This window comes from Rousettus aegyptiacus, unplaced genomic scaffold, assembly GCF_014176215.1.
Source record: "Rousettus aegyptiacus isolate mRouAeg1 unplaced genomic scaffold, mRouAeg1.p scaffold_m13_p_14, whole genome shotgun sequence".
Lineage (NCBI taxonomy): Eukaryota > Metazoa > Chordata > Mammalia > Chiroptera > Pteropodidae > Rousettus > Rousettus aegyptiacus.
In genome coordinates this window covers 43,347,166-43,369,253 of record NW_023416289.1, presented here as the reverse complement: position 1 = coordinate 43,369,253, position 22,088 = coordinate 43,347,166, and the positions used below count along the sequence as shown (strand labels likewise).

The following is a 22,088-nucleotide window of genomic DNA, read 5'->3' as shown; positions in this document are numbered from 1 at the left end:
GCCCCGAAATGGTCCCCAATTTCCCTGTCATTTTCCCATAGATTCTCTTCGCTATTTAGATAATCTGGGCAGATGCCCGAAGACCGAATCCTAATGAATGAGATCGATTCTCTCGGTTCTCTTTCTCCCAGGTTTTGTTCTTGGTCTTCGGCGATCCGCAGCGATGCCTCTGGCACCGCCTCTGCAGGAACCCGCCCTCGCATTACCTGCGCAAGCGCATTATCCCGATTGGTAGTGTGACAGGGGGAATCAACCAATGGCGTAGTGAGGAAGGTGAAGCCGCGCCTCGAGGACACCCCACGGGATCCTGCCTCATTGAGTATTCATGAGGGGGCGGATCGACGGCGCTACTTGCCGCGGTCGTCGCCATGAAGTGAGAGGGGTTCTGGGGTTTGCGGCTCGTGACCGGGCGTGGGTCCCCGGGAAATGGGGGGACTGGTGGGCGTGTCTGGAGCCCCTGCGGGGTGAGGGGAGAGTGAAGGGGTGGGGATAGCCGTGGGGACCCACGGTACAGTAACGGGGATGGGCAGCAAGGAGATACCGAGGGGACCCGGAGGCTGCTGGGGACCTGGGGTATATCCGGGGGCACCCGCAGGTCGGTGCTAGGCAGATAACCTCCCTCGGCCCGACGGCAGGGGACTGTGGGGGGCTGGAGAAGGACTGAAAGGACGCGGGACTGACCCGGCAGCCTTCACCGCCAGGCTCAACGTGGACGGGCTGCTGGTCTACTTCCCGTACGACTACATCTACCCGGAGCAGTTCTCCTACATGCTGGAGCTCAAACGCACGCTGGACGCCAAGGTGGGTGGCTCTTGCTCCCGCGGTCCGGACACCTGACAGGTGGGGCTGCCTCCCGGGCGGCTAAGACCGAGATTGCAGGAGGTCTAGATTAGAAATCAGAGGTCCTTGGGAAGCCAGCACTCCCAAACCTCCTGTTATCTAAAATAATAATAGTTAATAAAAGAAGAAACAAAAAGAAAGGAATAGAATAATAATAGTTAATAATAGTAGCTAAATTTATCAAAAGCTGAGCAGTTCAGTGGTTAGGAATATATATCTATATCTACATCTAATCTATCTATATCTATATATCTGTGTCTATATCTATATATCTATATTTATCTATCTATCTGGCAGACTTTGGAATCAGCTACCTGGGTTGGAATCCTGGACCCACAGCTGTGTGCCCTTGGGTAAATCAGTTGCCCTGTTCCACAGTTTTCAGTTCTGCAAAATGGGCATAGTAGTAACAGTACCTACCTCAGAGGTTAATGTGAGAGTTACATGAATGAGTTAATTCACCAAGGAAGAAAGCAGTTCTCAACTGAGGATGATTTTGACACCCAGAGGACATTCGGTGATGCCTCTGGGGACATTCCTGACTGGCATTCTAGTGGGATGGGGGTGCTACTGGCATATAATGGGTTGAGGCCATGTTGCTGCTAAACATCCTACAGTGTTCAGGACGCGCCCCCCCACCCCCAAGCAAGTATTATCCAGCCTGAAATGTCAATAGAGCTGAGGTTGACAAATCTTGACATTTAAAAATACTGCCAGGCACAGAGTAGTGCTATAGAAGTGTTTGCTAAATTAAAAGAAAAAGGGCTCACTGTATACAAGATACTATGCTAAATATTTAACTCCTATTTTCTTATTAATATTCATAATCATGCTATGAAAAAGAACTTATTAGGCCCATTTTAGAGATGAGGATACTGAGGCCAGAGGTGTAAAGGCACTTGCCTAAGATGACTCAGCAAAGAAGTGGCAGAAGTGGGGTTCAAACTCACTGCCCCTGGGGCCCAGACTTTTAATTGCTGTGTTGTCCCGCCATTCCAAGATGGTGGCATTCTGGCGGGGGTGGGGGGGGGCTGTCCCTGAGGTTCTGAGAGCCTGTCACTCCCAACTGGCAGGGTCATGGAGTACTGGAGATGCCGTCAGGCACTGGGAAGACAGTGTCCCTGTTGGCGCTGATCATGGCATACCAGCGGGTAAGTGACCCACTGGGCCTGTGGAGGGTGGAAGAGGGAAGAGGCAGGTGGGCTGAGCCCATTGTCGTCGGCAGGCATATCCACTGGAAGTGACTAAACTCATCTACTGCTCGAGGACAGTGCCTGAGATTGAAAAGGTGAGGCGGGCGATGTACTTGCTCCCTTACTCTCCCCCACTCTCCCCAGACCTCCTGGGTCCCCCTGTGGTTGCCATCTGCTTGGGGGTGGTGTTTGGGGACCTGGGGAAGAGGCTGGGGCCTGGTGGGGCAGGGGCTTGTGCCTTCGATGAGGCCAAGTCCCTACTCTCTCCTGCACTGGCACAGGTGATTGAAGAGCTTCGAAAGTTGCTCAGCTTCTATGAGAAGCAGGAGGGTGAGAAGCTGCAGTTTTTGGGGCTGGCTCTGAGCTCCAGGAAGAACCTGTGCATTCATCCTGAGGTGAGTGCCCATTCTTCCCCTCATACTAAGCCCTGGGTTGAGGACACTCTTCCAGTCAATCAGGAGTTTTAGGTCCCTAGACCAGGCTTCTCAGGGAGGTACACTGGGGCCACATGCAGAATTTTCTTCTCACACATCAAATTTCAACTCTTCATTCAAGGCCTGGGTTAAAAAGGTGGTTTCTGGAGTCTGGCAGGCCTGACTCTGAAACCTGTTAGTTGTGTACTCTAAGTGAGTAGATTTCTGCAGTCTGGGCCTTAGTCTTCCTTTCTGTAAAATGGGGATAATAAGTACCTGTTTCATACAGTTGTTAAGATTGAGTGAGATAATGCATATGTACCCTTAGCATGCACAAAGAGCTAAAAGAATCATTAGACATTATCATGATAATATATATAACATAATATGTAATATTAGTTATTTTTGAATTATGTTACAAAGCCACTACTGTGCACCAGGCACTGTTCCAAGCACTTTTTATATATGGAATATATAAAAAGAGAAATAATACATGTGATGGATGATAATTAGAAGTTGCACAGGCCTTGGTGACTGACGAAATGGGAAGGGGAGAGGGAAGGGTCAGCATCCTCAAGCCTTCCCTTTGGTGAAGGTAAAGGTTTTGTTCCCAAGAGCCCTGGGCTGTGATGGTGCCACAAACAGCCTCGGAGGGTACAGAGCAGGGCAAAGGGCAAGGTGATTCTCCTACTGTGCGATCAGAACCTCCTTTGGTTCTTAGACCTTGCCAAGGTCCTGGGTGTTGGGAATTTTAAAAGATAAAGCAGTTATCCTACTCTACAAGCTAAAGAATCTTCAAAACTTAACACTTTTTTATTGAGGTATAATTGACATATATGTAGATTCATATATACAATGTAATGATTTGATATTTGTATATGTTGCGAAATGATTATTGCAATAAGTCTAGTTAATATCTGTCACTTTACGGAGTTATAAATTTTTTTTCTTGTAATGTGAACTTATAAGGTCTACTCTATTAGCTACTTTCAAATATGCAGTGCAGCATTAACTATAGCCACCATGCTGTATATTATATGCCCATAACTTTCTCATAAATGGAAGTTTGTGCCTTTTGACCCCCTTCACCTATTTTGCCCACTCCCAACCCCACCTCTGGCAACCACTAATATCTTCCCTGTGTTTATGAGCTTGATTGTTTCTTCTTCTTCTTCTTTTTTAATTTCACATATAAGTGAGATGTGGTATTTGTCTTTCTCTAACTTATTTCGCTGCATAATGCCCTGAAAGTGCACCCATGCTGTCACGAATGGCAAGATCTTTTTGTTTGTGACCGAATAATACTCCATTGTATCTGGGCCTTAACGTTTTAAAATTTAAGAGTAATAATTTTGTCACTTTTGCATTGCTGCAATAAGTTCCCAAGTGTCTTAATAATGAAACAGGTGAAGTTTGAGTTTTCTAGAAATCCCCAAGTCTTTTCCCCAGACAGGACGGCCTCCCATCACACCCAGCCGTGAGGCGTAGAGCAGGTTCCAGCAAGGGTCAGGGGCTGGGCTTCTCAGTGCTGAGATGATACTCCCCCACACTGGCTCCCCAGGTGACACCCCTACGCTTTGGGAAAGATGTCGACGGGAAATGCCACAGCCTCACAGCCTCCTATGTGCGGGCGCAGTACCAGCAGGACCACAGCCTGCCCCACTGCCGCTTCTACGAGGTGCCTGCTGGGTCGGGGCTGAGAGAGGGTGGTCAGATCCCTGTGACAGCCCCCCTCCCTGACCCCCAGGCACCTCTCACCCACCCCAGGAATTCGACATTCACGGGCGCCAGGTGCCTCTCTCTGCCGGCATCTACAACCTGGATGACCTGAAGGCCGTGGGGCGGCGCCAGGGCTGGTGCCCATACTTCCTAGCCCGCTACTCAGTGAGGAGGCTGGCAGGGGGAGGGCGGAGGGCATGTGTGAGGGCTACCGCTTCCTGCCCATCCCGCTGGCCATGTCTGTCTGTCTGCCTGCTTCTCCCTATGTGTCTGTGCCTCTGTCTCTATCAACTTGCTTATATTTGTGCCTCGCCTGTGTCTGTCTTTCCTTGCCTCATCTCTGTGTCTTGTCTGTCTGTCCATCTGCCCTATATCTGTCTTTCCTTACCTCACCTCTGTGGGCCTGTGAAGGGGCGATGTGGTGGTGTGAGCAGGTGGGAGGTGGCAAGGCCCCTGGGTGAGGGGTGGTAGTCAGACTGGGGTAACCCTGCCTTCCTCGCCCCCCAGATCCTGCATGCCAATGTGGTGGTTTACAGCTACCACTACCTCCTGGACCCCAAGATTGCAGACCTGGTGTCCAAGGAGCTGGCCCGAAAGGCCGTGGTGGTCTTCGATGAGGCCCACAACATTGGTGAGGAAGCCTCGGCGGGGAGGCGATGCCAGCCCCTGGGGCTGCCCTCGCCTGACTGAGCCTGGCCCGCCCCCTCCCCCCCCCCCACAGACAATGTCTGCATCGACTCTATGAGTGTCAACCTTACCCGCCGGACCCTTGACCGATGCCAGGGCAACCTGGAGACCCTGCAGAAGGCAGTGCTCAGGTGGGGGTGCGAGTGACCACCTTGGCCCTGCTGTTTGGCCCCATCTTCTCCGAAGCTCCCATTCTCTGCCCGACCTGTCCCCGAGGGACACCAGCCCCGTTCCAGTGCCCTCTCAGCTGGCTCCTGCTCTTCCTACTCCCCCGTCTTCCCGCAGGATCAAGGAGACAGACGAGAAGCGCCTGCGGGATGAGTACCGGCGCCTGGTGGAGGGCCTGCGGGAGGCCAGCGCTGCCCGGGAAACCGACGCCCACCTGGCCAACCCCGTGCTGCCGGACGAGGTGCTGCAGGGTGAGCCGCTGCCTCCTCCGCGACCCTCTCTGCGTCCTGCTCTCCCCCAGGGTGGCGGCTGACAGCTGCTCCCCGCAGAGGCGGTGCCAGGCTCCATCCGCACGGCCGAGCACTTCCTGGGCTTCCTGCGGCGGCTGCTGGAGTACGTCAAGTGGCGGCTGCGCACGCAGCACATGGTGCAGGAGAGCCCCCCCGCCTTCCTCAGCGGCCTGGCGCAGCGCGTGTGCATCCAGCGCAAGCCCCTCAGGTTCGAACCCACGCAGCGCACGGTGCTGGGTCCCTGCCAGGGGTTCTGGGATGGGCCGTATGTGTCACCAGGGCGGCCAAGAGTGACTGCGACAGTGCAGGGTTCTGGGTATAAGTGGATGACCACGTGGCCATGCAGGATTGATGCTGTGATTGTGGGGTTCTAGGTGTGGTTGCCGGTCCCGTTTTGACTGGTAACCTGCATACAGGATTGTGTGACATGCGACCACGTGACTCTGGGGTGTGTGTTTATTGCTTTGTAAGTGCCATCGTGCAGTCGAACAGTGTGGGGACACAGAGGTGACCGAAACAGCCCCAGTCCCTGCCCCAGTGGAGTGTCCAGCCATCTGGGGAGACAGGCATGACCACGTGCTCTAACCACAGAGGAGGGGTTGTGGGTTCTGTCTGCTTCTGGTTACCCCGATCCTATCTCGCCCCGCCTCCAGATTCTGTGCGGAGCGCCTCCGCTCCCTCCTGCACACCTTGGAGATCGCTGACCTCGCCGACTTCTCCCCCCTCACCCTCCTGGCTAACTTCGCCACCCTCGTCAGCACCTACGCCAAGGGTAAGCACCCTGCTTCTGGCCTCTGCTGGCTTCTGGCAGCCGCACTCAGGACCCCAGCAGAAGCCTACTGCTCAGATCAGTATTTTCAGAGGCTACCTCTGGCCGTGGCCTGGAGGGTGGGGGTGGTGATGGTATGAGATGAGGCCGGAGAAGTTCCGTGGGGGCAGATCACTCTTAGGGTATGGTAAAGGCTTGATCATTCTGTTCCTGAGGGTGCTGAGGGGCCGGGGTGGGTTCTGAGTGTAGGGGAGTGGGGACAGCTTGGTGCTCTAGAGAGATTCTTTCTGCTGGGACTGGGGACAGGAGAGGCAGAGCCTGGGCTGGGGCAGGATGGGAAGAAGGAAGGGGATGGAGGGAGATGGAGAGGTCAGGAGGCTGGGAATTGGTGCCTGGTTGTGGGGAGCACGGGGGACAGGGGTTGAGGGCAATGGTCAGGTTTCCAGCTTGCCAGGGACAGGGAGGGTTCCAGAGGCTTCATCGCCTTTATTGGGTGGCATTCCCTCCCCTTCCTCAGCCGTAGGCTGGCCGAGGGCTCAGCCTGATCCCTGGGGATTACTGTATCCAGGACACCAGGGCAGGCCTGCCTAATGTCGTGTGGCTGGGCCCAGCCTCTGCAGGAGGACGGAGAGTCTGTCCCCCACCCCAGAGCCCATCAAGCAGCAATTCCCACTGGAAGCTTCCTTCTCTGTCCATCTGTCTGTCCTACCGCGTCTTCCGCCTCGAGCTCTCCTCTGCTCTGCCCCACTCCCTCATCTACCGCATGTCATGTTCTGTTGCTGGGACTGTCCTTTTCCATCCTCCTCAGCCCCCAGCAACCTTCCCACTCAGTAGAGATATCCCCTCCTCCAAGTAGCCTTCTCTGACCCCCAGGCTGGTCTCAAGCCCCCTACCCCCACCACCATCCCCACCCCAGCCCACTCTAGGGAGTCACTGGGAAAGTCTTTATGTCCCCCTCACTGGTCTGTGAGCCCTGAGGGCAGGGCCAGAGCTTTTTTGGTTATTGCTGTGTCCCCGGCACAGGGCTGAGCACAGAGGACCTGATTTTTTTTTTTTCACTAAGTGAAATTGAATATGTGAATGCATTCATTCATCTAGTCAAGAAACAGGCCAGGCCTAGCTCTGGGGAAGTAGCAGGAACCAAGAAAGACCTCTTTTCCGACCTCTGGGAACGTGTGTTCTAGAGAGGAAGACAGGTAGCAAAGAAGCAAGTGAGGAAGATAATTCCAGAGAGCGATAAAACCATTTACGTGAGAAGCGGATCGGCACCATGTTGCAGTTTGCCTGCAGTGGCCAGGGTGGCCAGGAAGGCCTTTCTGAGGAACTAACATTTGATCTGAGTCCCGAGTGACCTAATGGAGCCAGCCACCTCAGGAAACTTCCCAGGCAGTAGGGCTAGCAAGTGCCAAGGCCCTGGGGTAGAGTGAGCCTGGTGGGCTTTGACAGTTAGGCGGGAGGCCCACGAGCAAGGAGAAAATGGGGTCAGAATGACAGGTTCCCACAGACAATTCTGGACCTCGGGAAGGGTGTGGGATGTTGTGGGGGCCTCTGAGCAGGACAGGGGTAGCCCTGACTCAGGGTTTCACTCTGGCTGCTGTGAAAGGAGCTGGTGGGAGCGGGGAGCCCTCTGAGGACGCCGCGGCCCCAGTGGTCCAGGCGGGGGTGGGAGGAGGTGGTCAGATGACAGACTTTGGAGGCGGAGCTGATGGCCTCCTGATGCCTCGGTCAGAAAGGTCCTGGGAGAGGCTCACAGCTTTGGCTTGAAAGGCAGAGTGGGCCCGAGAGCAAAGCTCCGGTGCCCTCTGCTCAGACCCTGGACGTTTGCACAGGAGTTGGTCCTGGGGAGAAGTGGGCAGATAGAATTGAATTTGGACTCAGGAGCCTGGGTTTTAGGCTTGGCCAGCTGGTGGCTAGTCCCTTTCTCTATGGTGGTGGGGACTGGGGAATGGCCGAGTGGGCGTGGTTACGACTGGCACCCTGGGAATCTCACTGGCCCCCCGTAGGTTTCACCATCATCATTGAGCCCTTTGATGACAGAACCCCGACCATTGCCAACCCTATCCTGCACTTCAGGTGAGACCCGACCCCAGTGGGGGCGTGACCGGACCAAGGGCCCCCCAGCCCCCATGGCCTGGCCCTCACCACCCGTGTCTGCTCCCACAGCTGCATGGACGCCTCACTGGCCATCAAACCTGTGTTTGAACGCTTCCAGTCTGTCATCATCACATCTGGGGTGAGGACCCTTCTCTGCCCCCCAGTCCCCAGTCTTCTCTGTGGGGCTCCTGGTTCCTGCCCAGTCCTGCTGAGATTCTGCTGTCCTTGCCACAGACGCTGTCCCCACTGGACATCTACCCTAAGATCCTGGACTTCCACCCTGTCACCATGGCGACCTTCACCATGACGCTGGCCCGGGTCTGCCTGTGCCCCATGGTGCGTGGGAGGAGGTGGGGTGACGGGCAGGGAGACGGGAACAACGGGCCACCTTTCCTCCCTGTGCTCCCCGCCCCCCCAGTGCTGAGGCAGGAGAGCTTTCCAGATCAGGGTGCGGAGTGTGGGTCAGACACACCTGGGCGTGATGCTGCTGCCCCCTGTGGGTGTGCCCCCCCCAGCCAGGTTTCTCACCTGCACAGTGGGAATGCCCCCCATCTCCCAGTGGAAGGGAGAGTGAGCCAATGAGTGTAAAACACTTATGTGACCCAGGGCCTGGCTCTTGATTAACGTGGCTTTGCCCGGTTCATCTGGCTGTGACCTTGAGAAGTGACCCTTCTGCTCTGCCTGAGTGTTCTCTGTAAACCGGGCATTGTAACACGGGCCCTCAGTCCCTCATCTGAAGCCCTTGCGCCAGGTGTGCTTCAGAATTGATAATTTTTAGAAATGAGAGTTCTCCGGACTTTAGAAACGAGGCATACACTGTGCGTTTGCTGTGCGCCGCTTCCAGCAGAGTCTAGGCAGCAGCCTCAGGGCAAAGTCTTACGATTATTCCAGCAGCAAAACGTTCATTTAAAGAGTCAAAAAGGGAGATAAGTCAGGACTGAACGACTCAGACCAGGGCAGGTTTTGCTACTCTGAGTTTGTGTCCAGCTTAAATATCCGCGATTCCCAGGGCATCGTGGCGTTGGGACTTGCCCTTCGGGGGTGGTGGACGGGTGCTGACCTCACGCTGCCGCGCGGCTTTGTGAGGCTGCCGGTGGAAGTGCACCAGTGGCTGTCACAGTCATGGTGAGGAGCGTTCTGGAACCGACCAGCCTAAGGCTGGGGCTGGCTGGAGTGCACTTGCTGGTCGGGAACACGGGCGGACTTGGGTCCGGCTCCATCTCTGTCATTTATTTGCTGTGTGACCTGGGGCAGGCAACTCACCTTCTCTGAGCCTTAGGCCATTCTGTGCAGTGCAGATAACAAGGTAGCTGAGCATTCCTTCAATGATATCATGTCTATACAAAGCATAGAACAGCACAAGCTGGCAACCGGCACTCACATCCATGATCTCTGCTACTCGCTTATTGTGGCCTCTTCTGCTCTCAGATCATCGGCCGTGGCAATGACCAGGTGACCATCACCTCCAAGTTCGAGACCCGAGAAGATCTTGGTGTGCTGCCCATGGGAGTGGTTTGTTTGGGTTCCAAGAGGGGAGGCTTATCAGTCAGTATGGCCTAAGTCTTGCTGCAGTAACAAAAACCCCCAAATTGAAGTGGCTTCACACTTCTTGCCCAGGGAACATGCCATTGTTGGTTGGAAGGTGCCTGCCCCATGTCACTGCTCTGGGAACTTCCACCACTGGACACATCACTATAGTGGAGAGATGTGACAGGAGGGATCACAGTGAATGGCACAAAGGTGCTCACCCGGAAGGGACACAGCCATTTCAGCATTCATTTCATTGGCCATGGCAAGTCACATGGCCTTGCCTAACCTCGGGGGGTGGTGGGTGCAGCCCTCCACGGGCCAGGAAGGAGAAGTGTCGTGTGTGTGAATAGCCCTGCCAATGCCCGATGGCCTCGCGGGGTTTCTAAGATCCACAAGTTCAAGACCAGGTATTAGACAGTATCGCTGATGGGGAGTGGGGAAGAGAACCCAGGCTGGCAGAGGGTGCAACCTCTGACCCCCTCACAGCGGTAATCCGCAACTATGGAAACCTCCTGCTGGAGATGTCTGCCGTGGTCCCCGACGGCATCGTGGCCTTCTTCACCAGCTACCAGTACATGGAGAGCACTGTGGCCTCCTGGTACGAGCAGGTACGCCTGCACCCCGGGGGGCCCCGTGCTCCTCGGCTCCTGGCTCCGCTCCTGGCTCTGGTCCTTTGTGCGCTTTGTTCCTCATGTTGTAAATGGTGACAAGTGTCAGGTGACAGGATGGTGTATAAGACACATGAAAGGTTTAATGAATAGTGTGCACACCTGTGCCCCTCCCTTCATGTCCAGGTTAAGAACTAAGGGCAGCCTCTGAGGGCCCCTCCCCCAAAGGTGGACCCCTCAGGAGGGGTAACCACACCCCACCTCTGGTTTCCTTGCTCCCTTGCTGTTCTTTTTGGGGTCACCCCCATGGCTGTGTTCCACCAGCACATGGCATGGAGACCCTGGGTAGCAAGCATGACTCTAGCTGGGTGCTGTGCTGTTAGAGGAAGGTTCTGGAGAATTGAGGCTGGACAGAGACTGGGGACAGTCTGCACTGGGGGGTGTGTGGGCAAGGTCAAGGGGCATTTTGGAAATTGGGAGCCGGGCAGCAGGTGGCGGGAGGGTGGGGTTAGGGGAGAGGGCTGCTCTGTCGTTTCTGCTTCTGAGCACCCCATGGCCCAGCTCTCGGGTAGGTGGCAGCAAGCATGTGAACGTGGGAATGCTGGGGGTGAGACCCTCATCCAGTCACAGCCAAGACCTCAGACAGGCTCTTCTGACACGGCAGGAGAGGTGGCTGCTGGCCGCTTGAGCCCCACATCCTAAGCGCCTTTTCTGTCCTATTTAAGAAACCTTTGCCTACTCAAGGTTGCAAAGATAATGTCCTGTGTTTCCTTCTAGAAAGTTTTTCAGCTTTACCTTTCATGTCTGGGTCTATGAGGTGCCTCAGGTTCACCTTTGTGTATGGTACGAGGTCAGGGTCAAGGTTAATGTGGAAATCCAGTTCTCCCAGCCCCATTTATTGAAAAGAGCTCTCTCCTCTGAGTGGTACAGGTGTCCCTGTGTGAGGGGATGTGTTTTCTGGCTCCTCCATGCTGTCCCACTGGTCTGTGTGTGTCTCTCTGATCACGTGCCTTTTACAGTGTCACGTGAGATCTGTGGGCAGCCTGGCCCACGTCAGCTTCTCCACTCGTCACTGGCTAGGGGGAGGGTAGGCTGTCCTGATTGTCCATCTCGGGCCACATGCCTGCCCCACTTGTCCAAAAGAGGAGGTGTGGGGATTGGTTCCCTACTTGGGTCACAGGGCTTCCCCAAAGAAGTGAGACTGACCAGTGCCACCACCCTCCGTCCCTGTCTCCGCTGGGGGCTGGAGGCTGCTGTCCGGGAGTCTGGGGCAGAGCTGGGTTGAGTCGGGACGCCCGTGTGCTCACTCGTCCTGCCAGCCACGGCCCGACCTGCCTGGTGTCTGTCCCTAGGGCATCCTTGAAAACATCCAGAGGAACAAGCTGCTCTTTATTGAGACCCAAGATGGGGCTGAGACCAGTGTCGCCCTGGAGAAGTACCAGGAGGTAGGTGGGGGTGATGAACAGCTGCTGGGGAGGGGCTGTGTGGGGAGGGGCCCAGGAGCCGGCTCTGGGGGCTGCAGCTCTGTCTGGCCTCCCCTCCCCAGGCCTGCGAGAACGGCCGTGGGGCCATTCTGCTGTCGGTGGCTCGAGGCAAAGTGTCCGAAGGAATCGATTTTGGTGAGTGGACTGGGCTGCCAGGACCTCTGGCCATGTCTATTCCCCTGGGGGAGCACCCCACAGCCCGGCCCCCTGGAGCACACGCCCCCATTTTCCCACTGCCTGGCCACACGAAGGTGGCTCTCCAGCCTGTCACGGTGGTGATTCTCCCCCCGACCTCTGCCCACCCAGTGCACCACTTCGGCCGGGCCGTCATCATGTTCGGCGTCCCCTACGTCTACACCCAGAGCCGTATCCTCAAGGTGAGCAGTGCCCAGGGTTAGCAGGGCGCTAGGGTCCTCCCCTGGGACCCATGTGGCGCGGGGAAGGGGCAGAGTGCGAAGGACGGGCAGGAGGGGACCACTTCTTGTGTCCTCACCCGCAGGCTCGGCTGGAATACCTGCGGGACCAGTTCCAGATCAGAGAGAAGGACTTTCTCACCTTTGACGCCATGCGCCACGCGGCCCAGTGCGTGGGGCGGGCCATCAGGGGCAAGACCGACTATGGCCTCATGGTCTTCGCTGACAAGGTGCGGGTCGGGCCCCACCCACCTGCCTGCTCCCCTGTGACTTTGCAGGTCGAGGGGCTGGGCAGGGTGTCCAGCCCGCGCAGCTCAGGGGTCCTGACACCCTCACTCTCCTGCCTAGCGGTTCACCTCTGCGGACAAGCGGGGGAAGCTGCCCCGCTGGATCCAGGAGCACCTGAGTGACTCTAACCTCAACTTGACCGTGGATGAGGGGGTGCAGGTGGCCAAGTACTTCCTGAGGCAGATGGCACAGCCATTCCACCGGGTGAGCCCGAGGCTGCCAGCCCTGGCTTCCCTTCACCCTGCCGGGCCAAGCTCCTCCTCCAGGAAGGTCCCTTGGCTTTCTCCCCACGCTCCAGCCTGCCCTTGACAAAGAGAGCTTTGTGTGCCCAAGTGCTAGGCCTGGGAAATGGGGGGAGTCGAGGGCTGCAGGCACGAGCTTGTCTACATACAGTAGATGAGCAGGTGAGTGGGAGCCCAGAGGCAGCCGGGCGGAAGAACTGCGGTCGGTCAGCAGGTGGCAGGGTTCCCCTAGCTTGGTCACAGCTGTCTGGAGGCCACCTCCCCACTCTGGCCTATCTTCTGTTTATGCTCCGCGGTGTGTGGGTATCGCTCAATTCAGTCCCCTGGTCCTGTAACCCCACCGTGCCAGCCACCTCCTGTCACTCCGGACTCCGTGACCCCCTGCGGGGCATGTGGGTAAGTGCAGCAGTGGTCTCCCTACCCCGGCCTGACCCCTCTCCCTTGTCCACTGCACCCCCAGGAGGACCAGCTGGGCCTGTCCCTGCTCAGCCTGGAGCAGCTGCAGTCGGAGGAGACGCTACGGAGGATTGAGCAGATTGCTCAGCAGCTGTAGCACCAGGTGGGGGCAGGGTCATAAACGGTGGTGTTCCTGGTGACTCCTGAGTCTTACCTGGCGCTCCCAGCGGCTTGGAGGGGCCTCGGGGAGGCGCTGGAAGGTCCTCATGGGAAGGAAACCTCAGGCACACACTCGTGGCTGCCAAAGCTACAGCCTTTAATCTCAGGAGAGGGTGGCCCAGTACACGGGGTGCCCCCGGGAGGCACGGAGCCAGGCAGTGGTGGGGGAGGACTCCACTCTGCCTACCGCTCTCCCCAAGAAGCTGCAGCCACGCGGTCCTGTCGCCTCTAGCGGGGGGCCAGGTCCTGGGTGCTGGCGCTGAGAGTCCGAGAGGCCTCACTCAGGTGCCGGTTTGCGAACTGGGGACAGTCACAGGAATGGCTGACAGGTGGGCACAGTGCAGGACACACCTGCTCCAGCTGCCACTAGAGCTGCTCCCAGATGCTCACTGCCAGCTCACCCCCCATAGCCAAGTAAAACCCATCGTTTTCCTGTCCTTGGGTCCACTCCAGCCAGGCTCCCAGTGCCAGCCTGACTGTTCCTACCTGCCCCTCCGGGCCCATCAGTTTGGCCCCCCCGCCTCCTTCACCCTCCTTCACGCTGGCCCCCGTCCACCCCTCACCTGGGTCCCAGTGGCCCTCGCGCCATCCACATGCAGCATGTTGAGTGACACGGCTCTCTTCATCCTGCAGAGGAGACGAGTGAGTCCAGGGGCTCCGGCTCCCACCCCGGGCAAGACCCCTCCGGCACTGGGTTTGACTGTACGTGTCACAGGGAAGATGGGAGCCATGGAAGGTTCTTGAGCACAACAGGGAGCAGGGTGGGCTGCAGGTATCAGGACTCTTCGCTGACCAAGTCCCACACTGACCCGGCTGCCCCGGCCGCTCCATCGCCTCGGAGACGGGAGACCAGTTTCTCGCTTCCACGCCGGATGGACTCCCGTAACTTGGAGAATGAGCTGCTCCGACGAAGGGTCTAGGGAGGGCACCACGGACACAGTCAGCCTCTACCACACCCAGCCCCCACTCCCACCCCAGGAGCTGAGGCAAAGCCCATCCACACCTGTTGTCCTGTGTCACCGGCAGTGTCCGCGCTGGGGGCCCCTGGGGAACAGATGGGGACATTGTGGTGGGACACTGAGAAGTCACCTGGGGGAAGGGAGGGGTGGGGGCTCACCGAGAGGGGCGGGCAGGCCCTCGCTGCTCAGGATTTCTCTGTAGAGCTCTTCTGCTTGCTGGTACTTGTTCTGTTTCAGGTAGGCAGAGGCCTGCGGGAGGGTATGGCCTGGATGATCTTGGTTCAAATCTGGGAACTCCCCAGGCCCAGCGCAACATCCCAGCACATCTGGCCCCACCCGTACTCAGCCTCCGCCTACGGCAGAGTGGGCTTGGCGTCTGGCCCAGCCCGGGCCAGTGCCACCTCTTCGTGCCTTAGTTTCCTCGTCTGCAAAATGGGGGCCACAAGAACACCTGCCTCACGGCGTCCTTTGAGAAATGGATGGTACAGGGAAAGTACCAAGCAGGGGATCTAGAGCTCAATAAATGTGTCTGATGCTGTCACCTGCTCCCTGCCACTCTCCAGCTTACTCTCATTGGAGCTGTTTTCTGGCTGCTACCAGCTTGCCTGTTTCCTGATGCTTCCATGTCTTCTGTGATGAGTGATCTCAGCATTCAGGGCCCAGCTGAGAACCCAAGTCTTAGGGTACCCTTCCTGCATGGGCCTGGCAGAGGGGGGGCGCTTCTGTGGCATCCCATCCTCCCAAGCCAACGGGGGCTGCCCTATCACGTGACCTGTCAATCCCCCTCCCCAGGCCCACAGTGCCCTCACCAGGTTGTTCTTGGTCTTGGCCACGTTTGGGTCGTGGGGCCCTCCCAGAGCCTCGTAAATGCTCAGGGCTCGAGCGTAGTGCTGCTCCACCTCCTCGAACTTGCCCTGGTTCTGGCACAGCAGGGCCAGGTTGTTGAGCTGCTTGGCCACGTCTGGGTGGTCGGCACCCAAGACCTAAGGACGATGGATGGGGTCACAGGTCACTGGGGTCACCCAGGATTGGTGGGCTAGCACCAGCAACCATAATAGGGCTCACAAGGTAGGGATTACAGGATCAAAGTGGGAAGTTACGGGACGTTGGGGCTGGAGGGCAGAGGTTACCCCCTCAAACTGGGAATGCATCAGGTCCTGGTGGGTCAGAAACCACCTTGACCTTGGGCTACAAGGTTGAATAAGTAGATCAGGGAAGGGGTAGTACTGGGTTGGGGGCACATGAGGTAACCTAAAACATGAAGTCAGGAGTCAAGATGAGACAGTTCACAGAAGGGCAAGGTGGTGTCATGGGGATGGGTGCACTGGGCTCAAACCGTGGGCTCAGCATTCGGTGGGAGGGGCATAAAAGTCAGAGGTCACGGAAACAAACTGGGGCCCCAGGAGATCAGGGTCGCATGGGGAGCGCCTGGGGCTGGGCAGGGAGGCGGGACCTTCTCACGGATGTCCAGGGCACGCTGGCACAGCGGCTCCGCCTCCCGGTACCTCCCGCGCTTCCCGTAGAGGACAGCCAGGTTGTTGAGGGTGGCAGCCACCTGCAGGGGGTGGGAGGGAGGTCAGGGCGGGAAGTCGCAGCCCGCAGCCCCCGTTCCTGCCGAGGGCCCCCACTCACCGCGGGGTGCTCGGGGCCCAGCGTCTGCTCCCTGATCTGCAGCGCATCGTGCAGGAGGTCTGTGGCTTCTTTGTACTTGTTCTGGTCCCTGTGGGGCGGCCCAGGGGTGGAGGGGAGTCAGCCAGGTTGAGGTAGCAGGCCCAGGGACTTGGCTGAACCAAGGATGGGTGGTACCATTCAGGGTCCCTCTGGGATTTCCCCACATCTCCTAAGTCTAGCACAGGGTCCTGTACCCCCAGATCGCTGCCAACCCTCCGGCTACCCCAGATATCGAACCTACTCTGTTGAGTTCTGTTGCCCAGGCTCCTTGACTCCTCTCTGCCTGGGTCACGCGGTGGCCACCCCAGATCTCTTTCACCCCTTCCCCACCCCCACTCCTGTGACACCACCCCAAGCTGACACCACCAGGGTCCCCCCACACAGGAACGGTTCCCGCCCTGGCTGCCCCGCCAACTGTGGCCAGCTGTGGCCTCACCGGTACACCAGCGCCAGGATGTTGAGCATGGTGGCCACATCAGGGTGGCAGTGGCCCGAGCTCCGCTCCAGGTCCTCCAAGGCCTGGCGGCACAGTGGCACCGCCACCTCGTAGCGGCCCTGCCCCGCGTACTGGATCACGAGGTTGTGCAGCGTCCGCAGGCGGGCCGGGATCTCGTACCCGCCCTGCTGAGCTGCTGCGGCCCCTGCCGCCTCAGGACCTGGGGATGGGGGCACCGAGTCACTGCAGGCCTCCTGCTCCCCCACCCCAGTCCCACGAGGGGACGCCCACACCCCAGAGCTACAACTGCCTCACTGCCTGCTTGCCCCTGGGACCACGGGTTCCTGCACTGACTTCTGAGAATGGGATCTGGGGCATCTAACAGGCCCGTGGGATGTGGACATGTGGCTCGTGGGGTTGTGGCCAGCGTGGCCTGCCTGGTTTTGCGGCTCTCGGCCTCACCTACTTGCTGTCACCCCCACAGCCACCTGCTTCATCCTCCTGACCCTGCTCAGACCTCCCCACTCCCTGCTCGAAGACCTCGGGGTTCAGCTGTCCCTCCGCATCTCCGCCCTTTGGTCCCCTATGGCTGAGCTCCCCACACACACCTTTCCTCTCCTCCTCCTCACTGGGGAACAGGGAGGCCAGGCTGTCTCGGCGAGGCGGGGACTCGGGCCGCTGCAGACAGGGGTCAGTTTCAGAGATGGGGTGCTGAATCTCAGGGTTTGATGCAGGTGGTGGTCAGGGGTCTTGGGGTTCACTTAAGTGCTCGCAAAGGGCTGGGAGTGCTGTGCAACAGCTGGGGGGCTTCTGTGGGAGTTCTAGTGGGTTGGGGATTCTCTGAAGGTCTAGAGCACTGGGGCTCCATTGAGGGTTAGGGGGCTGTGGAATATCTGAGGGTCGAGGCCCCCAGCACAGCGTAGCAGCTCAGCACCTGGCTCTCTGCAGGCGGGTCATACTGCCGCAGCTGCCCCAGGAACTCGAGGTGCCCCTTCTCCTCCTCCAGCTGGGCCACAGACTCCTCGCTGGCCCGCAGCCTCCGCTGCGTCTCCTCCAGCTCCTCTCGCAGCCACGCGTTCTCCTGGGCCAGCCGCCGGGCCTGCGCTCGCAGCCGCTGCTTCTCGGCCTCCAGCGCGCCCACGTGCGCCGACAGGGCCAGCAGCATCTGCCATGCGTTGGTGGCGGGGTCAAGAGTCAGGTCCCTACCCTGCCACACAGCCCCTGGCCCAGCCCGGAGCCTCAAATCAAGCCAGAGCACTCGATTTCCATCCAGGGTCCCCCAGATTCTACAGACTCCTCCAGCATGACTCCAAAGATGCACAGAGGCGCCCGGGGCCCCCTCTGATTTTACCCAGGCAGACAAATTATGCCCAAAGACACTTTAGGTCCCACCCGTGCACCATAAAGTCTCCCCAGGACCCACAGTTCTAAGGACCCCATCTGGTTCAGAAGTTCCTGTCACACTCAAGGGTCTCCCAATACTGCCCAGAGACCCCAACTCTGACCTAGAGCCTTCCACTCCCAGGCCTGGCTCCCCTAGGTCTCACCTCCCCCAGGCTTGCCCCCCTGCATACTTGACTCTCATCCCTGGGCCTCCCCCCAGGTGTGAGCCTCGCCCACCACAGGGGGCCCCTCGTACCTGGGCTTCACCCAGCCCCAGCTCGATGGCCTCCAGTGAGTGTCTCACCACCTGCTTCTTTTCTTCCAGCAGTTCCAAGCCAGCCACCGGGCCCTGCCCCGCCAGCGCCTCCGCCAGGCGCCCCGCCAGGCCATGGTGCTCGGCGCGCAGGGCCTCCAGCCCCTGGACCACTTGTCGCGTCTGCCGCACCAGCTCCTCAGGGCTCAGGCGCTCAGGGCTCAGGCGCTCTGGGCCCAGCCCCATGCTCCCGGCGACTGCCACCTGCACAGACATTGCTGTTCCTGGGGTGCGGGGAGAGTGGGGCGGCCGGGGTTGGGAAATCATTGCCAAGGCCAGGCGAGCCAGCCCCTCAGCCTCCACGCCGTTCTGACCAACAGGCCCCCTCTCAGCTGTCTCCCTAACCAGCCATCCCAGCCAGCCCGCTGACTCCGTACCTTCCAGCCAGCACCCTGTCCCACGCCCATGCAGGCCAGCCCTCAACTGGGAACATTCTAGTTTAGCTTTGCCTGTCCTTAGCCCTGAGGGCCAGCCCTCACCATATGTGACCAACCAAAAGAGGGCAAACAGTTGGGCTGTGGCCTTCCACCTGCCCTCAGCTTACCTGGCCAGCCCTCACCACCCCGAGGGCCCCGGATACCCTGGCCCAGGCCTCCTGGCCGTGTGACCTGAGATTGAGGCACCCTCCTCTCCTGGGTGTGTGGGGCGGGGTGTGTGGAGGCGGCAGCCTCCCTATGAGCTCATTCTTAGGGTGTTTTGGTTGGGAACCAGTCAGACTACTGGGGGTGGGGAGGAGCAGGAGGAGAGGGCCAAGGGGTTAGGGTGCCAAAAGCAGAGGAGGCCTCTAAATGAGAGGGCTTTTGGGGGGACCTGTGTGGGCTCCCCAGCGCTGAGAAGCTGACAGACCCTGAGCGAACAGGGCCTCCACCCTCCACTGCAGACAGGCTCAGCCAGCCCCAGGTGTGTTGGGACACACGTGTGGCAGGTGTGGCCCATGGATGTCACATTGGCCACGTGACGGCTCAGGGTCTGTCACAGATCATAATGGGTGAAGGTCTCCTATGCTGGACTTCATGCAATTTATATGAGAGTGACAAAGTCAATGACCCAGTTGGCAGTGCCTCTGGAACCCTCATACTTACACACACACGCCCTTCTCAGAAACACAGCTCAACACGCACACATACCCAAGAAGGAATTCTTAGAAATACAACCTAAGATACATTCTCCTCTCAAAAATACAACACAACACACTTTCCCTCCTCTAAAAACTAAAACATGATACATACACATGCACATTTTCCTTTCAAATTACAACCTAATGCAACTCACTAACTCAGACTCTCTCTCTCTCTCTCTCTCACACACACACACACACACACACCACACTCCCCTCTTGGAAATATAACCCAACACGCAGGCATCTTTCCTCTCAGAAATAAAAGCCAACGGACACAGAAAAGAACTCTGTGTCTCCCCGCTCACCCACGAAAATATAACCAAATCCCGCATCTCTCCATCTGGACCGTCTCCTCGCACTTACGCCGGTGACACACGCCCCCTCACACACTCGCAGTCCCCCAAGCAGCCCCCTCTCCAACGCCTCCTTCAAGCGCACAATCGCAGGATTCATTACGGACCTGTCACCATCTTCCCCACGTCCCTCGATGTCCCCCACCCTCTTGCAGGACCAGCCAGGGATTTGCATGCCTGCACGTGGAGCACACACAGGTATACAAACAGAGCTTCAAACACGGACTTGCAAATGGCCCGTGAGGTCAGACTCGGTTATACTGTCACAAGTTGGTGCCCAGGGCACAGACAGCTGTGGGGACAAGCAGAGGCAGTGCCACGGTTTCCGCACACACCTTCTCAAGCATACTTCACTCAAGAAGCCGTGTCCGCTATGAGCAGCCCAGCAGTTTCTGCACCTGCTTGCAAATTTACAATCATATAGGCTTAGACACGCAGAAAGGGCAGCATGTAATCCTGTGGGCTTCGTAGACCGCAGACCCTCATCACCCTCGCTCTGATTACGTGTGTTTGTGCATTCATCAGTCTCTCTTTCTATATGTATTTCTATGTACACGCATGTCACGTCATCCTTAGTCTTCACACCTCACATACAAGCCCCATAAACAGTTCAACACAATCACACAAGTTCAAGAGCCATCCTGACAATCGCCACCAGTATTCACGCCAATTTAGACAACTTCACGCAGCCTCAGACAGCGGAGCCGAATGCTACAGACACGGCTTCGCTTGGACCACCCACAGCCCGACCTACCAGCACCGTAACAGCCACAGTGACACGCACAGCCGCACGGCACTGGGGCTGTCCTCGACACACACCAGCTCCCAGATTCACACGGCCCTCCAAGCAGCTCACTCTCATTCACATGCTCAGCCCTGCCACACAACCGCACAGCTGACAACGGTAATCACAGTCGCACCCCACGTTGCCATCCTGCTGCACACACTGTCCACACCTCCCTGCCACCTCCCCTACCATACTGGCAGAAGGACAACCCTGGCCACAAAACCTCTCAGAGGTCACAGGGCAGGACAGGCACACCGTCAGAGGTGACACACATTTCCACATCACTGAAAAAGTTCCCTCATAGGGTTCCTCCGACAGTCTCTCTCCTTCACGCGCATACCCACAGCCTGAGACCATCGCTATACACACCTGAGCTTCCCACACCACCACACGCACAACTAGGGTTTGTGCACCGTCTCTCAAACGCAAGCACACACTGTCCCCAGACATCCGCAGCAGGAGTCCCCCATCGTGGCCAACGCCCGGAACCACACAACTTTCCCCTGGCCGGCCTGCCCAGCCCCACGCACCACCTCGGCTTCCCTGCGGGAACCGTCACAAGGGCCCCTCTCTTCCCCTAGGCCCCGCCCCCGCTCCTGTTTACCTGCGCACGGGGGAGGGGGCGCGGCCGCAGCTGGGCCTCCAGAGCCAGGGGCGCCCTGGGGTGAGGCAGGGGGTATCCAGGGGCTCACAGGCCTGTCCCGCTTGCCAGGCCAGCGGACCCAGGGGTGCGCCGGACCCAGTCCTCACCCTCCGACCCTGCCCGCATCCTCGCGGCCCCCGGGACCCCGCGCCGCACTCCCAACACCCACCTGACCGCGGCGCGCCCCGGGACTCGCTCCGCCAGGCCGTGCCCCGCCGCCTCCCTCACGCCGCTCCCAGCTGCGCCGCGGGTCTCGGGCCGCGGGTGGGTCCTCCCAGGGGCGGGGCGGGGCGGCCTGGAGCCCCGCCCCCCGCAGGTGAGGCCGGCCCCGCCCACCGCTCGGGGAAAGTTTAGTCCCGCGGCGAGGGCCCAGTGGGAATAGCAGCACTTCGGAGGCGGAGCCGGGAGCCTTCAGGGCACGTCGAACCTGGGGACGATTCCAGCACGCCAGAGGCCTGGAAACGGACTTCGAAGAGCCAGAAACTTAAAAAAAAAAAAACTGGGAATCTCGGAAACTTCGGATGTCAGACCTGTATATAGCCTTGCAGTGCCAGCCGCTGGACCTTTGCCTTGGCTATGACCCTGCTTGGACCTCTCTTCCCATAGAGTTCACCATTTTCCCCCGTCTCTCCTCAAAGGCGCTTTATCTGAGAGGCCGTCCCTGACTGCCCCTTCAAACTACCCCTCCCACAAAATACTGCTTCCCCACTTGATTTGGTTCACAGAACTTTCCAGGGCCTAAAAGTATTTTGTGTAACATTATATAACATTATTATGTTATGTTACATCAGATTATTGGCGAGGTGATGTAATGACTAAAACCTGGGCTCTGGGTTCAAATGTAATTTCAGCACTTAATTGGCTGCGCAGGCCTTGGGCAAGCAACTTAACCTCTTTATGCCTCAGTTTTTTAATCTGCAAAATGGGGATCGTCCAAAGATTGAATGAGTTAAAAAATGGATAGGAAGCATTTAGCAAATATTAGCTACTGATTGCACGACGTAATATTATCGTTTTTCCTCCTCTGTGTGGTCGCTACTGCATCTTCAGCACTAGAACAGAGCCTGGCG

The 22,088-nt window shown here is 58.0% G+C and overlaps 2 protein-coding genes across 6 annotated transcripts; one reads left to right on the top strand and one right to left on the bottom strand.

Moving 5' to 3' along the window:
* Positions 1–100: 100 nt before the first annotated feature.
* On the top strand, positions 101–14,169 carry ERCC2 (ERCC excision repair 2, TFIIH core complex helicase subunit). Of its 5 annotated transcripts, none has more exons than XM_016150488.2 (24): positions 101–373; positions 702–801; positions 1,914–1,991; positions 2,066–2,128; positions 2,315–2,428; positions 4,008–4,124; positions 4,214–4,330; positions 4,673–4,796; positions 4,887–4,983; positions 5,138–5,271; positions 5,350–5,518; positions 5,964–6,082; positions 8,083–8,152; positions 8,243–8,312; positions 8,408–8,509; positions 9,602–9,665; positions 10,190–10,311; positions 11,664–11,756; positions 11,858–11,930; positions 12,102–12,172; positions 12,295–12,438; positions 12,557–12,700; positions 13,199–13,297; positions 13,987–14,169. In XM_016150488.2, the coding sequence occupies exons 1-23, from the start codon at positions 369–371 to the stop codon at positions 13,289–13,291; spliced, it is 2,283 nt and encodes a 760-aa protein (XP_016005974.1). In that variant the 5' UTR covers positions 101–368; the 3' UTR covers positions 13,292–13,297; positions 13,987–14,169. The 5 variants fall into 5 exon arrangements, with proteins under 5 accessions (XP_016005974.1, XP_036088371.1, XP_016005985.1 ...); XM_016150472.2 differs by lacking the exon at positions 101–373 and adding an exon at positions 403–464; XM_016150499.2 differs by lacking the exons at positions 101–373; positions 10,190–10,311 and adding an exon at positions 402–464 and having other exon boundaries at positions 9,602–9,685.
* On the bottom strand, positions 13,437–21,241 carry KLC3 (kinesin light chain 3). Its single transcript, XM_016150549.2, has 13 exons — positions 21,188–21,241; positions 18,059–18,339; positions 17,354–17,584; positions 17,028–17,097; positions 16,420–16,639; positions 15,945–16,032; positions 15,766–15,867; positions 15,122–15,295; positions 14,471–14,561; positions 14,357–14,397; positions 14,163–14,269; positions 13,917–13,980; positions 13,437–13,653 (listed from the first exon to the last, which is right to left on the bottom strand). The coding sequence occupies exons 2-13, from the start codon at positions 18,329–18,331 to the stop codon at positions 13,582–13,584; spliced, it is 1,533 nt and encodes a 510-aa protein (XP_016006035.1). The 5' UTR covers positions 18,332–18,339; positions 21,188–21,241; the 3' UTR covers positions 13,437–13,581.
* Between the last annotated feature and the right edge of the window lie 847 nt (positions 21,242–22,088).